Below are 16,242 nucleotides of genomic sequence, written 5' to 3'. Positions count from 1 at the left end.
AGCTCACTGAAAATGAAAGAGTCTGCATTAAAGCACTTCATGATGCTGGATGGTCTTTGAGACAAATATGACAGGCGGTCTAATAAATTTGTTAAGCACTGTATATATATATATATATATATATATATATATATATATATATATATATATATATATATAGGCACTAGTGGGCATTTTATCTATAGCTGATCAATGTGCATACCCTCTCCTACTGCTAACTGATAGAGATTTATGGCTGAAAATTAGTCAAACTTAAGATTTCGTCCATAAAAATAACTCTGTCTTGGTTATGTTGAACTGCTTTGTGTTTTTCTAAACCATAAAAGTGTATAAAATTAACCTCTGTTAATGTACAGTCAAGCTCTAAAAATCCTTTCTTCATCCTTTTCAACCTGGGCTTTAAGGACATGTGTGCTGCAGTAATGTTGCTTAAATTTTAAAAAAATATTTTGGGGCAATAAAGACAAAACAAAGAAACCTAAATGGAAAATATAACTCAAAGTCTTTTATACACAGTAAACAATGATGGCTAAGACTTTTGTTGCAAAAACTAGTTGTCCCTTTTTTTAAGGGATTGAAAGTGACAAAATAATCATTCTGTGACAAAAAGTCTTCAGAATTTCAGCAGATTTGCAAAATAGTCCTTGCCCATCTTTGTTTTGGCTCTATTTGTGCCGTTTCCAGAAGCAGTCCCTGTCTGCAGTGACGCAGAGGGCCACATCATGGACTCTCTGTCTCTCTCTCTCTCCATTATGAGCTGTTTTCTGCATTATCTGAATGTAGACATGAGCAGTTTGACAAATCAGGATGCGGCGATGGGACAGCCCATGTGACAACCATTGTAGGAAAGAGTATGGTGGCTAACACTAAGCTAGCAGCAGAAAATTTGATTCAAGTTTACAAAAAGACGGTCAATATTGGAACTACTGGTGTGGATCTGATCTTTATAGACCCAAGGATGTTATCCAAGTTCTACGCCTGCTAAAAAAAAGTGTTTGTAAAAGCTACAGAGGTGTGGAGAGCGTCACTAGAATGGCACAATTGTGGGCTTTCAGAGGAAAAAAGTGTCTATGATTAATGGTTTAAAAGGTTTTTTTTTTTCGTTTATTTGTTTGTTTTATTTTACAAATGAAGGGGGGATGTCCTCAAGATCCAGACATCGACTACTATCAGATAATGGTGCCAAGCCTTTCTTTGCATGCATGCCACTCAGGGATCTCAGTCTGCATCTCCTCTTTCAGAGAGTAGTCAGAGTGATTATGAATCTAAAGTAATTTCTGTCTGTTAAATCCCTTTCCCTGAACCCTTTATAGAAAAAGTTAAGATTACAATAAAAGTATTAAGGATCATTTCTTTACTGCATTATCCTGCTACACATCATATTCTGAGTTATGGTGCAATTTGCACATTTTGGGTGCAGATAACTTTTAAGAAATAGTCACTTATAAAGGATTATTGACACCAAAACTTGACATCTACGTTGAAGCCTTGCAATTTTGATGTATTTGTGGAGGTCTAAAGTTTTCCAAAGCCTGGGTGCATTCAGGTTTCTTTTGTTACTTTCTTGGCATTATGATCCACACAAACAGCCCACAGAGAGACTCCTTCTAACTCACAATACCACACTGCAGCACTCAAGGCAAAGCTAATGTAAGTGATTGGATTTAAATGAGTTCATCCTCATGACGCTACACTTGCTTGTCCTTGTGCTTATTCATTTTTCCCATGACGTGTTGTCAGCATAAAAGTCAAAGCAATTTCTGTTTGCTTTGCTTGAAAGCAAATAATTTCCCTGGGCTATTACTACAGGAGTTGGAAACATGAACAGGTTGTGCATAAATCTGGAGCTGAAAGCTGGTGTTTAAAATGATGTGCAGATATGCCGCTGTGGTCAAGCTCTTGCTCTGTTAGCTGCCTGGCAGCGCAGCATGTGGAGACATACTAATGCCCTCGGCAAGCTTTGTATTCAAAAGATCATGAGCCAGGTGCAAACAAAGAGTAGTGACAAACAGATTTTACACAACAAAAGCAGCTCTGATTGAAAAAGAGTGATTGCACGCTGTTAGCCAGAATATTAATCGTACCTGTGGTCTCCTCCTTGGTGGTTATCTCCAGTCTGGGCCCATAGGTGCCATACCCGGCCTCCGTGAAGGCTCTGATCTGGAACACGTAGGCTGTGCTGGGCTTCAGGTTGTTCACTGTGGCCGACGTGGACTTGGACCTCACCGTGGAATAGATCCGGTCCTTCTGATCCTGTACAGGAATAAATCATCTTTAAGTCAAAAACTACCTTCATCACACTGGCAGAAAGGACAGTCTGGTTCCTCTGTGACTCTCCTTGAAGTATTTCTGTCTGAACGTCTTTGAAAACGGTGCAGATGGGCTTCAGAAGATGTAATTACCTGCTCTTTGTAAATGGAATGAATGTGATATAACAGTGATTCATCCAACCACATACACAGTGTGGACATTTAAGATGAAACACTTCAAAATTATAAGTTATGTTCATTTTTCTCAGCTTTGGCGAGAACAAAGTCTCACCTCAGACAAGACATCAATAAAAGCTTTGAATATTTAAAATCTTCCCTGACTTGACTACTGTTTTTTTGGTTTGTCTATTTATCTACTGTCCTGATGGATAAAGTAAATTTGTACAGAACAATTGCATCATAGAAATCTTATCCGTTTGATGGTTTACAAGCATGGTTGTGATTAACTTTGAATTACAGAGTTAGTTAAGTGTATAGGAGCAATGGATGCATAAAGTATGCAAATACATCGAATACTGTGCTCAGGAGAGTGACCTTGTACCAAACTGTGTTCAGTTTACCTTTAAGTCAGAGTGGACATTTGTTTCATTTCACAAGAAAATTTCAGAGGAGATACCTGCAAACCTTTAAAACTGTGTAAAAAAAGCCACAAAGAAAAGTTCACTGGCTGAGATGAGTGCAGAAATATGTCTTAAATGAAGGCAAGTGGCCACACAGTGGGTGCTCACAGTTGAAAAGATGCTTTTAGAAATAAAATAAACTAGAGAGGCACTGATGCATCAGGCCATGATCATCCATCCATCCATCCATCCATCCATCCATCCATCCATCAGTAGCTTATCCATCCATTGATCCATTACTCCATCAATCCATCCACCCATTCATCCATGCAGTCCATCCATCTATTGATGTATCAATTCATCCATCCATATGTCTGTTATTTAGACCATCCATCCAACCATCCATCCATGCATTCATCCATCATTTTGACCATCCATCCATCTATTTTCTTAGGTCTCCTTCCAGTTGGACATGCTCAGAAGATCAGATGCAAAAATCCCCACAACTGAGTCTTTTCAATGCAAAGGAACAGTGCCTACTCCAAGCTTCCCAAAATTCCTCAAACCGTCTCTTAAGCTGATTTCAGCCACTCTCTCTAGAGTAATCAAATTTGGGACTCTTTTATCCGTGATCTCATTCTTTTGGTCAGTACAAAAGCACAAAGACATAGGCAAGGGTATGAACAACGATCTACCAGTAAATACAAAGCTTTGTCTGCTGGTTCAGCTCTGTTTCCCATGATGGTCCAGTTCAATGTCTAATGGATCATTTGTACAGATTTTAAGATAAGCCCTCTTTTTAAAATTTTTTTCTTTCATGAGCACAGGTGGTTTGATTCCAGAAGAAATCCTCTCATTGTCTTTTTTGTGTTTTATGGACTATTTTTACCAATATCAACTGGAAAACCTGTTCATCTCCATCCCTAGCAAGCACAGCTAAAGTTAGCAAACCAAAGAACATCATTCACCCACAGAACTGGGTGGAAATGTGACTACTTTCTTGAATGTTTCTCTGCCTTTAGATGAGTCTCTAAGTCTAAATTTAAACTATGGTTTAACTGACTAGGAATTTAGTCGTCTAGGCACATCCCTACATGAGACAGCCTGGCATGTTGGCCACATAATCACAGATGAAAATATCTCCTCAATGATAGAAACCATTGAAATGCACAGACTGCTTTTATTGTGTACTTTGTTGTTGATCTGTAAATGTTTTCCTCGGCAGAAGCCCAAATGGAATGCCAGGGTCTGTTAGGGGTGCAGTTGTTGTTTCCAATTTTCCACTTTTACAGCTGGGCAGAGCACAGCCACAGTACGTGACAGCAGAGACTGATTTGTCAGTGTTTGTGGGAGACTGCGGCCAGCGGGACGGGCATCACAGCTCTTTGATTTGCTGGGTTAAATTCCCTCCATTAAACCTGGCTGTAAAGAGCTGATGTGTTCCGACTTGAAACACAGGGAGGAATTTATGTGGAAGGGGAAAGGAGATAACAGTAACAGATTGCTAATTCTGGCAGTGCAGCAGCCTCCGAATGTGTGTATGTGTGCTAACATGTGCATGGGGGCGGCTGTGAAGGACTACAGCCTGATTAAAATCTTATGAGCATCTCATTCATTATTGCAATTATGAGACAAAGACGGTACTTGCAGAATCTTGTGAATTCCACTCACAGCAGCGTGCAGATAGAATACAAAATGAAGAGTCGGCAAAAGTGAAAGTGATGTGAGAGATGGAGGGGGAGGGGTTCTAAAACAGAGACAAGGACACAAACAAGTCTCCTTCAAACTCACTTTAGAACATATTTAGCTGTTGTTTAACCAAAACAGGACAAAATACAGGAGCTCTGACAGGTAAATGAGAAATAAGTACATCTTTTGATTCAAATCCAAGCTCCATTTTTCTCTCTGCTGTGTTTATGAAACAAAAACAGGTGAAAACAATTGTCCAAGAACAACCCAGGTACAACAGGAGCCTCTGGCATTATGATTATGAATACAGTTGTTGTTATTATGCAAACTTCATATAGAGGAACTTATGGCACATTATTTTATTTCTCCACTATTACACACGTTCCAAAGAGGGCCCTTACAAGGCACCAAATTGGGCATTTTGTCAAGTTATGCCCACTCAGAAGACAACAGAGAAGGCACCTCATCATTTTTATTTACTGAAAAGATACCCAAAAGAGCACTTTGGCACCTCTGAGTCCAGCAGTGCTTAATGAGGTCAATAACCAACATGTGGAAACAATACAAGTTCGTGTGTTTTAATCATTTAAATGTTAGTTTTACAACCGATTGAGAAATCCTTCAAAACTAGAAATGCATTATATTTTTTACATGTGCCATACTTAGTAAATGAGGACTAGAAGCAGCTACATATTCAGCACAACAGGTAGGAGTGATGCTGTCTACAATGCTGAGGAAAACTGTATGTTGAAATATCTCCACAAAGATTTATAAGCTGCCACAGCCTGGAATAAATACTTTAAAGGGCATTCCTTAGTAGCAGACTTTTCAGGTGGCTTTTATTACCTTTAACATCTTCACATGAACACGGTCCAAACTTGATGCAGTCATGCACAATGCAAAAAACTGGACCATAATTCAGACCTGAGCAAACCAACTGATTATACTAATGCTTAATGACAGTGTGTTATCTATGGAGAACCACAGGGGTCACTGATTGGTCCCATACAGTTTATATTCAATTAAAAAAAACATATTAGCAATGTTACTTAGAAAAAAGGTTTAACATTTGCATATGATATGGAATTGTTTCTTTTTCTGGTAAGAACTGAAACAAGCTTTTAGTGTTGTTAAAAGTAAGCTGGAAAGTCTCAAAACTTGCTTTGATGTTAAACTTTTTTCTAATTGGGATGCATTACACAGTATGAATGCCATGATATAAGTTTAACTTGTCAGATTGAAAAGTGAATTATCAGTATTTTGTTGATATTTACATCAGTGTGGCTATAAAAGCCTGCCTAAATCAGCTGTAAATATCAGCTGTATGAATAAATAAGTACTTAAGTTCAATTCATTATCATTCTGTAAACTGTAAAGACTGCTTTAAGGACTGAAATGTGAGAATTTGATCATCTTCAAACTTAAACTGTGTGTTTTAAGGACTGAAGCTGTAGGTCTGAATTGCATTTAGATTTTGGTATCGATATCTGTATTGGTTAAAAGTGGCGTATCGTATTTTGGCAAAAATCCAATATCATGCATGAAAATACAGTTTTACTTCGCCATGTAGGCTCTGCTCAAAAGATGCTCCTTGTGTTAGGATGCTTTGACTGCTCAGAAAGCTCATAGCTAGAAATCCCCATATTAATAGACATATTCATGACAGTGCATGCCAAATACAACACATATTTTATCTTTTTATTATATTGATTTAACTTTATTGTGACTTGACGGGCTGTTGGTCCTCATTAATATGTGCATCTTTACTGGCATGTTTTAATATGAGTATTTGCATATTTTGTGTCTAGCTGGACTGTCATGCTTTATACTTCAAAATTATAAATATTAATATTTCTATGGAAGCTGAATGTGTGCAGCACATGGAGTCCAAGAAAATTTCCCAAAAGGGGCAATAAAGTGTATCATATCATATCGAATGATATTGTATCATACCGTATTGCACTGTATTGCATCATATCTCATCAAACCATATCAAATCATGTCGTGCCACATTGTATCACATCATAGTGTATCAAGTTGCGTCATATCATATTGTACTGAATCGTATCGTATCGTAATATAGCGTATCAAATTATATCATATCATATCATATCATATCATATCACATCATATCATACCGTATTGTATCCTATCATATCGCATCGTATTAAATCGCATTGAATTGTATTATATTGCATTGTATCATATCATATAGCATCCTATCATATCGTATTGCATCATATTGTATCGTATCCTATCATATAGTATCTTAAAGCTTATCTTATTGTTTTGTATCCCATCATAATGAATCGTATCATATTGCATCATATCATTTCATATAATTTCTTATCAAATTTTATTACATTTATTGTATAATACAGAACTGTATCATATTTTTGATAAAAAACCTTTGCAGCTCAGCATACTCAGCACACCTACAGTAAGTGCAGCTTTATTGTTTATGCATTCACAGCCCTGAGTTGAAAATAGTTTCTCTTTTTGAGTACAGCCACCAATAGAAAAGAAGAAGGAAGGGGGCTTCTCACATCAGCTTTGACAACAATGGTGGAAGGGAATCTGATCTGACTCATCGCCTTAAGTGAACGGTTTCCATATCTAAAAATGCTGCCAATGTCTGGCACAATACCTTTAAACTGTTTTTGCTTTCTTGGTGAAATTTCCTCTAATACAGGGAAATAATAAGCCAATGGAGCTTTATGTGACAGACCAAACAGTCATTGGAGAAGGCAGAATAAGTAACTTATAAAACTAAAAGCTTTTATAACCTGAGAAACAAAAGGTGCTGGTGAGAAGTGCTCTGACACTGAGGATGTGGGCACTGTAAGCTGCCTAAACTGCATTTAGGGGAAAAAAATCCTTCCAGTGGGCAGTGAAGTGGAAAAGAGACAACAAATAAAAGAGTTATGAGATGTTAACAGTTTTCCAGACTCACCTTTTCATAGTATTTGATCTCATATTCGGTGATGACCCCGTTGGGCTGGTGCGGCTCCTGCCAGGAGAGCTGGATGCTGCGCTGCTGCACTTTCTCCTTGATGACCTCGCTGACCTGGGACGGAGCTGTTTAGACAAGAAGACATCGATAAGTGGAGGGCAAACCCTCGATGCACGCCCATGCATACAGCCAGCCACTAATCAGCTGCAGTCACTCCCCCACAGCGGCCCTGTCGAGCTGACGGATATCCACAGGGGTGCCTCTAAATGTTTACAGCTCATGATCCAAATTTCAATTACAGTGCAAACAGCCGAAGACGGCATTACCTCAGCCAGGGAAAAAAAAAACAGCCATATGTAGATTATGAATGACAATTCAGTTCAATTAATTCCAACATTTCCAGCGGAACGAGCAGCCACTTGGTCTCCCTGATGACAGAAGTATTGAGAAAGCCTCTTAAAGAGAGAGGCTGTACCTGTAACCTCCTGACATCAGTCTTATGCACACAAATTATCTCCGGCTCTTTGCATGACTCATCCGAAGTGTCTGGCTGCCTGGATTAAGTGCCTCTAGATTTGCAAAACAGTGCACATACACGGTGATATTTCTAGTTGTCAAAAGCCGGAGGTAAATGATGTTAGTGAACTTAAAAACCTCCCGCAGAAGGAGCTTTATCCTGCATCAGGGCTGTGTAATGTCTCAGCATAAAGCTTGGTCTTTTACTTTAACCGTGACTTATACTACTGCTGTAATAACTATTACTGCTACTGTAAAAAACAAGGACTGTAGTGGTGTTTCCTTTGCAAAAACCTCTCCAAGGACTGGGAAACTTTGAGGTACTCTCTCAGACCTCAGCGCAGGGATTTTCAAACAAAGTTATAGACAGAATAATTTGACAGTTTTCCATAACTCCAAGCTCCGCAGCTGTGCCCTCTGTGTTTAACAGCTTCCATTACCTTTACATCCCTCTCATAATCATGTTGATTATAATCACCGTCATATTTACAGCACTTTCTTTAAACCCTGGTGAGACAACAAAAGGCCAATCTCTGCGGTTCCCTGAGGTGATGATGCTTTCAGAATATACGCTCACTGCAAATCTGCACTCCAAACAGCCTTAAAAATCCTTTTTGTAAACATACCGTGAAATTTTGATGAATCGCGTTGCTCTGGGGGCAAAACTTATTAATTAACACGTCTTAGCAAGTTTGAAAAGGCTTCCTGGGGACATCATGAACTCTCTCTCAGAGTAAAAAGCCACTTGTCAGAAGCCGTGCTTTGATTTTGGTTTCCTGGGTCTTTCACGGATCAGAGAAGTGCTTTTCAAGTGACAGCAAAGCTTTTAAATGAGGAATTTACACCAAAGAGGACGTGACTTTTTTTCAATGGCAGCGTGATGACACAAATAAACATCATCATCTCTTTGTGAGCAATTTACAAGTGATGGAACAGAACTTTATACAGATCGTTTCCCACGCTTTTTTGGAGGTGCAGTATGTTCAGGAAACTGCAAATCAGCGTGCAAATGAGTCGTGTCACCTAACCTGTAACGGCAATAGTCAAGGGGTCTGATATCTTAACATTTTGCTGTTGAACTATGAGCCAGTGGTTCTCAAATGGTGTGGCAAGGCACATAAGTGTGCCTTGATGCAAGTCTAGGTGTGCCTTGGAGATCTGGCGGGGCCCCTGAAAAAATCCCACAGAATGGGTCCTCCATAGATGTGATTTATCGATGATATCAGTGTATGTGTGTTGGATCAGTAGCATTGGTGCTAGCATCCTGGCTAACAGTTACTTCATTTGGCAAGCTATTATTAAGTTGAAATTGGTGAGAAAATTATTAATTCATGCTACTTTTCACCAATATAACCAATTTTTCTACCCGTTTTGCCACTTATTTGGACAACTTAAACCATTTTTGCTGCTTTTTTTTGTGCAATTTTGCAACTTTTTAAAAAAAAATACTGTTTACCCATTTTTGCAACTTTTTTTGGAACTTTTAGCTACATTTTTGCTCACAATTTTTGATACCTTTTTACCGGGTTTTGCCTGCTTTTGTTATTATTTGGATATTTTTTACCAATTTTTTTGATCACCTTTAACCTTTTTTTTTTTACCACCTTTTAGCAAATTTAACCCTTTTTGCCACTTGTCTGCCACTTGTAATCTGTTTTGGCACCTTCTTGCCTATTTTCACTCACTTTGCCTTTGTTTGGCCACTTTTTGGCCAATTTTACCCATTTTTTAATCACCTTTGACACATTTACCATCTTTTTACAACATTAAACTTAATTTGGCTACTTCTAACCCATTTTTGCCACCTTTTTGATACTTTCAACATGTTTGGCACCATTGTTTGCACCTTATGCCAATTGTTATACATTTTTTGACTTTGTATTGCTACTTTTTGCCCAATTTTGCCATTTTTTTTCATCATATTTCACCAATTTTTGCCACCTTTTGCCCACTTTTGCCACCCCCAGATGTCTGGGCCCCAGAAACCTCTCCCCTTTATCCCCCCTTATGGGCCAACTTGACTGTTACATTATTCAAAAAGTCTATTTTTTATTTAAATGAACATGGTGTGCCTTGAGATTGTGGCTTAACCTCAGAGTGCCTTGGGCAAAAAAAGTTGAAAACCACTGGTGTAAGCTATGTTGATTCAAGCGTGTTATCTGTCAGTAAGAATGTCAGTAGCACAAAAATGCAAACGATTTTTGATGTATTTCAAAATAAACACAACCATATGGTCAAGCTTGAGCCATGTTATACTAGCAAACAGTCTTCTACGCATTCATGGTACAACAGGAAGCAGTAAGTAGCCAGCTAGCCCATGATTAAGTCTGGAAGCGATCTAAGATGGAAGAGATCCCCATCAGTGACTGTTTTCAGAAGATGTGGATATTTCCCCCACACAGCAGAAAATGACCATAGCTCGTGCTACGACAGCTTCGCTAGGCTTTATAAAGCCTAATGAGCTTAAAAACAGCTTACAGGTGTTACGGTTTTATGGGAGAACGTGTTGACTTGTGGCTTTTTAACCAAGTGTGACAGTGGTCATTAGAACAGAGGTTGTTGATGTTCTTCCATTGATGACATATGATGTGTATTTTTGTATTATGAGAATCAAGCAGCAAAGCACCCATTTCATCATTAATATCTGTAATAGCCAATGGTGCCTTCAAATAGTATCCTGTATGTGGTGTTTAAAAGAGACCTTATAAATGCCCCCTTCAGATTATACTCGATGTTCCAAGTTTTCTGAAAGCATTGAGTTATTTCTGGTTTGATTACATCTTCAGACATGGTGAAGCCCAAAGACTTCCATCTTCAGCCATGAATAGGACCAAAAAGAGCCAAAACTAAAACCAAAAAGAGCTACAGCAAGTAAGGTTGGTTGTGTAGCCATTAGCTTGGATGTACTGTAGCTTTAGCCAAACTGAAAGCTTTTCTTGCCGGAGAAAATGTATTTGCACTTCTCCTGACTGACCTCGGCTTGAGTTTTACCCACCAAGAAGCTCCGGTGTTCATGGACTATGGCAGCGCCTGCCTGCTGAACTCAGGTTACTACAGAAGCTGTGCATGCCTACTACCTCGTTTTGTCTTGTTTCTCTCTGATTGGCCAGTCATGGATGTTCATCCAATCACTTTCAGAGATCTTTTTTTTAGAGCCCTGCCCTTCCCAAACTCTTTGTATGGGAGGTTTTCAAGACGACTATGAAACATACCCTCTGCAATGGATATTTGAACCAGTCTGCCTGGTGTCTTTTAAAACAATTTTTAAACCTTTATCACTAGATGCAAGCTCAAACTCAACCTTTACCTCACATTCCTCTAGTGTAGCTTTAATAGTAGTAATATTACAGGTTTAGGGATGTTTTGGTGGCGTCAGCGTCCTGCCTCTGTCTCTCTAGCTCGCTCACTCACTGTCATCACATGTGTGCTCATGGGAGCCTAGAAGATAAAGGCGTCCTACATGTGCACTGGCACTGCTCCTGTGCGTACTGCTGAGAATTATGCTCCATTTTTTCCACAGTGTAAAACCATCCAAACAGAGACAAACCCTTGTTCCCCGGCCTTTCAGAAGCTGCTGAGGTGCTGAAGTGTCTGTGTCATGCTCAGTGACCCGGTGGGAGCGGACCTCTGTAGCTCTTAATGCAGCCTGACCCCAGATTGTTTTAAGATGACCTGCCGCTAATGACTCGGACTGGATTAAAACCTCATTAGGCCTCATCGGCATTCCTGACAGTAATGCTCACGACAGCGGACACCCAAGACCTTGTCAAAAACCCGCTGTTGTGACATGTCCCTTCATAATCCACCCAAAACACAGGAACAATGTTTCCATTCTCAGCGCAGTCAGCCGGTCAAAGGGACGATTGAGTTTTCTCTCCAGAGTCAAAACAAGCAGTTAGTGCAGCTTAACTTCATCCAATTTGGCTGCTTTCTCGGCCCACATCCAGACAGCGTCCTTGAAATATGGACCTTTCTCTTCTCCAGTCTAAATCTGCTGCGGGTTTATGGGTACTAAATGATGCTTATGTCTGTGTTTACTGCTTTAATCTGACTTTCGCTGGCAGCCCCTGCAGCTGTCTTTTCTAACCAGCAGAGAAACCCTCCTTTAGGATATCCATTTAGACTGTTAAAAACTCTTAGACCTATTTAACAGTATCTTCAACTAAGAGAACCTCATGTTTTTACGTTGACCTCTGTCAATAGGTTTTAAATGTGACATAAGGACTGAAAAAGCTGTTTGAATGAAATCTGAGATGCCTGTGGCTGAAGGTTATATAACAAACAGCATCAAAGATGAGTCTTCCTCCAGGTAACGCCAATCTGGCTGTTTTGCTCTCTGCGTGGCAGGCTTTTTGAGATTTTCTCCACTTTTCTTTTGAAAATCAAAATCAATACAAAAACAAAACCACATGCTGTTTGAAAGAAAGTCATATAAAAATAAGCATTGATAGTCTCACGATACAGTCCTCATTGAGCGCTTTCAAGCATATTCATCGTAAGGACCAAGGACAATCTTAACAGCATGGCTACTGCTCTCGAAAACCTCAGCTTTAAAATGGTGACATCTCTTGAACTCAAGGTGACTGAACACTTCATGAGAAGATCTGCCAAAAAATACTGCAAAAACAGAGTTGATGCCTTTGACAACAACAACTTTAGTGGTGTTTTCAAAAGGGCTGTAGGGGTTAGCGCTGTTGCCTCACAGCAAAAAGGTCCGCTTCACTTCCCAGGGCCTTTCTGTGCAGGGTTTGCATGTTTGCACGCGTGGGTTCTCTCCGGGTACTCCAGCTTCCTCCCACCCCCAAAGACATGCTAGTTAGGTTAATTGGTGACTCTAAAATTGGCCGTAGGTGTGAATGTAAATGTGCCTGGTTGTCTATCTCTGTATGTCAGCCTTGTGATTGACTGGCGAAATGAATGGACGGGATGTTTTTAATAAGTATTCAAAAAAATATGTATTTGGATAAAAAAAGTATTAGTGATGCAAGATGTTGGATATTTCTAAGATCCATGCTAATATTACAAATTCAAGCCAATAGTAGCAATCATATAAACAAAATAGAAAAACCTCCAAAAAACTGATTCAACTGCAATTAATCTAAGAATTTCTATAGCTTCTCCCTACTAACCTCCCTTCTTTTGGTTGCATTTTGAAAGTCCACAATTTGCTTATGAAACTGTTCTGTTCAATTTTCAATCTCGACTTCCTGTTTCCACACAGACCTGCTTTTATTTTGAAAGAAAATAAAAACTTTCAGGTAGATCAACGATGAGGATATGAACTCAGCAATGGAAAAAGGAACTTGTAATGGATTGCAAAGGATATAACAGAAGAAAAAAAAAAAAAAGGAAATGTTCAATATCACAAGGTTCACTCATCTAACCTGACACGCCAGATGGATTTGTTTCACACATCCATCTGGAAAACCTTCCATAGCCAGTGTTTGGGAAAGGGCAGAGCCTTTGAAAGAAAAACTCTGAGTGTGATTGGATGAATGTTCTGTGTGTCACATCTTTACGGGCCAATCAGAGCAACAAAACGTGATGTTGTAGCCCTTGCCGAGGTGCGCCGCTACTGAGGAGTAAACCCCGTAGAGAGCTGCATAATGCCAACCATGGCGACTGTAGACACGTCAGTAGGCGACCTTTTTCATCTTTGAAAAGAAAACAACTCACTGCTATTCTTTGTTCTTCTTTTAACAAGGAAATGTTAAGTTCTGATAAAAATGACGCTATAGCAGCATCTACGCTAATGTCTTCCTTCATTATTGCACCGGCCTCTTGTTGCTGCTTGCTTACGTCACGAATCTGCCGCGCCCCAAAGTACTGCCCCTCGTAGCTGCTTGGTCCTGTCACTTTCTAACCAGGCCCAAACTGTTCAGACGAAGATGAATTCTCCAGTTAGAAACACAGAAACGGGCAAATCAATCTTCTTTGCAAGGTTATCACTCATCCAATGAGCTGTAAATACGTTTTTAAAGTGAAATGAGTGGCAGACTTTACATTGATGTAGCTGCAGGGAGACACTGCAGTGGCTTTACCAAAGCATAGTGAGGGACAGCAAAGCATAAGTTTATTGCAATTAAAAAAAAAAAAAAAAGAACTAATTCCCAGCCTTAATGATATCAAGATACATGCATTACAAGCCCTAATTAGTGATGTTTCTAATTAATTAATGAATTTATAATCTCTCACCCAAATAAACTCAAAATATACTTGCTTTTAGTCTAAAGTGGTACAGCAATTTCATATTGCAACAGTAAACCACGTCACACTGTAACATTGCAAAGTTAGTCTTTAGAATAAGGCTAACTTTAGCAGTGCCAGGCACTGCTGGCCTTCTATCCTCTTTGCAGGGTTAAGTCGACATCCCTAAGCTGTGCTTCATCGCTCAATTTTTCGCTATTATGAGAGCAAATCCTGACAGAGCCTTTGTACAACTTTATCCCTATATCCTAACTCAAAATAGTTCTTAATCTGGCTGTTCCTATGGGATACTATTTGTGCCGGGACAATTAGCAGTCCTGTTGAAGGCTATTTCTTTGCATATTCCAGGTCTGGCTCCATAAAAGAAAAGGTTCCTACAAATCAGTAGCTGCCTCTTCTTTGCTTGTTGGAAGGTATCTTATGACCCCCTCTAAGAGCTGTTACCCCCCAGATTGGTCCTGACCCCCACTTTGGGAACCACTGTTCAGTCTACATGACTGTATATCTTCATTTCCTGATTTAAACTGTCTTTAACTGAAAAACAACGGTTCAATTCACTTCAAGCAGTAGTACCAGCTTGAGCATGGAAGTTTGGCTCGTGGGATCAACCAATCAGAGATGTTGCTGTGACACTCCAGGATTTTGTGTAATGAAGTGCTGTTGTTTTGGATTGCAACTAAGCCAGCACAATGGCCTCTGTAATTCTCAAATGGAGGAAGTTTGGCACAAGCAGGACTCTTTTAAGCGCTGGTAGCCTGGCCAAACTGATCAGGGTAGAAGGGCCTTAGTAAGAGAGGTGACCAAAACTCGATGGTCACTCTGACTGAGCTCCAGAGATCCTGTCTGGAGATGGGACACAGTTCCAGAAGGACAACTATCAATGCAGCTCTACACTGGTGCGAAGGACAGAGATATCCCCCATAGCATCAGGCTGCAAATAAACTTGGAAAAAAAAAGAAGGGGTTCTGAAAAATTTCAGAAAGCACTAAAGAAGGAATTGGTTTTTGCTTGACAAGTCAAACAACACTAACCCTGTCACATGCTAATGGTGAAGGCTGCTCTATGTCAATCAGCATTAGCTAATCATATTCATATGGATCCATACGCTTTTAAATGCCAATGACGCAGTAATAGCAGCAATTTGAGGGTAAGTGTTTTGCCCAAGGACCCCTTAACTTGTGACTGCAGGAGCTTTATATGGTGTCTGGTCGCCATATATAGCCTCAATTGTCCTCCTCAAGTGGGCGGCCCAGGATTGTGTCTGACCTGTAGCTCTCTTCCATGTCTAGCTCACTTTCTCTCTCGATGATTCCCCTCTTGACACATCAATAAATTCAATAAAAAAGCTTAAAATGCCATGTGAAGGAGTTTCATCACCTAAAAACGAGGGAGCAATCCTTCTAAATCTTCAAAACAAATAGATGCGTGCTAAGGGATGACAGCTGTTTGACATACATGCTTCTAAAGTGGCAGCAGATTATTTCCCCAGCGTCATGAGCTGTTCTCCCTCACAGCGACTCCCCCCAAGAGTGTGACGCACGCTCAGTAGTCATATCTGCCCCTTATATCCCTCATTTGGCCCCCAGCTGTAGCAGCAATGACTCAGCCTGGTCAGGCCGAGCCCCACCCTCATGCTATCCTTCCACAAGGTGTCAGAGAGCTGGGGGAACCTACATAGATCAGGAGATCAGCCAGCAGTACTATTAAGAGACGTGCTGTTCATCCAGCTACAAGGTGATAATCCAGGAAGTGTTTTTTTTCTTAAAGTGTCATTCCTGATTTCTCTCTGGGTTGTGAGAGAAAATCAGGGTTAAAATAAGAAAAATGACCCTCTCTCTTTGTGACAGGCATTAATAAGTGACCTGATATCACTCAGACCAGAAGCACTCGGCCTCTCTCACACTTTTACAGACCTGTGGGGCTCAGCATGGCAGAAAATTGTATAATAGCCATGCCGCTCTTTAAAGAGACTGTTTGGGCAGGCGTTTGTGCATTCATTTTGCAATATTAGAAAATGTGTTAGTGACCCCGGACACCTTCTCCTGTA

At 39.9% G+C, this 16,242-nt stretch overlaps 1 protein-coding gene across 3 annotated transcripts in view; it reads right to left on the bottom strand.

Annotated features, from left to right (window-relative positions):
• The window catches only part of epha7 (eph receptor A7), a 187,908-nt gene that overhangs the window by 39,560 nt on the left and 132,106 nt on the right, over positions 1-16,242 (bottom strand). For all 3 annotated transcript variants that reach the window (XM_041805147.1, XM_041805149.1, XM_041805150.1), the window contains exons 6-7: positions 7,473-7,597; positions 2,085-2,253 (exon numbers count right to left, since the gene is read on the bottom strand). In XM_041805147.1, the coding sequence (XP_041661081.1) occupies positions 2,085-2,253; positions 7,473-7,597 (294 nt within the window). The remainder of the gene's footprint in view (positions 1-2,084; positions 2,254-7,472; positions 7,598-16,242) is intronic.

This window comes from Cheilinus undulatus, linkage group 14, assembly GCF_018320785.1.
Source record: "Cheilinus undulatus linkage group 14, ASM1832078v1, whole genome shotgun sequence".
In the NCBI taxonomy this organism is placed as follows: domain Eukaryota; kingdom Metazoa; phylum Chordata; class Actinopteri; order Labriformes; family Labridae; genus Cheilinus; species Cheilinus undulatus.
The sequence above is the reverse complement of the archived record's forward strand: the minus strand, read 5'-3'. Positions and strand labels throughout refer to the sequence as shown.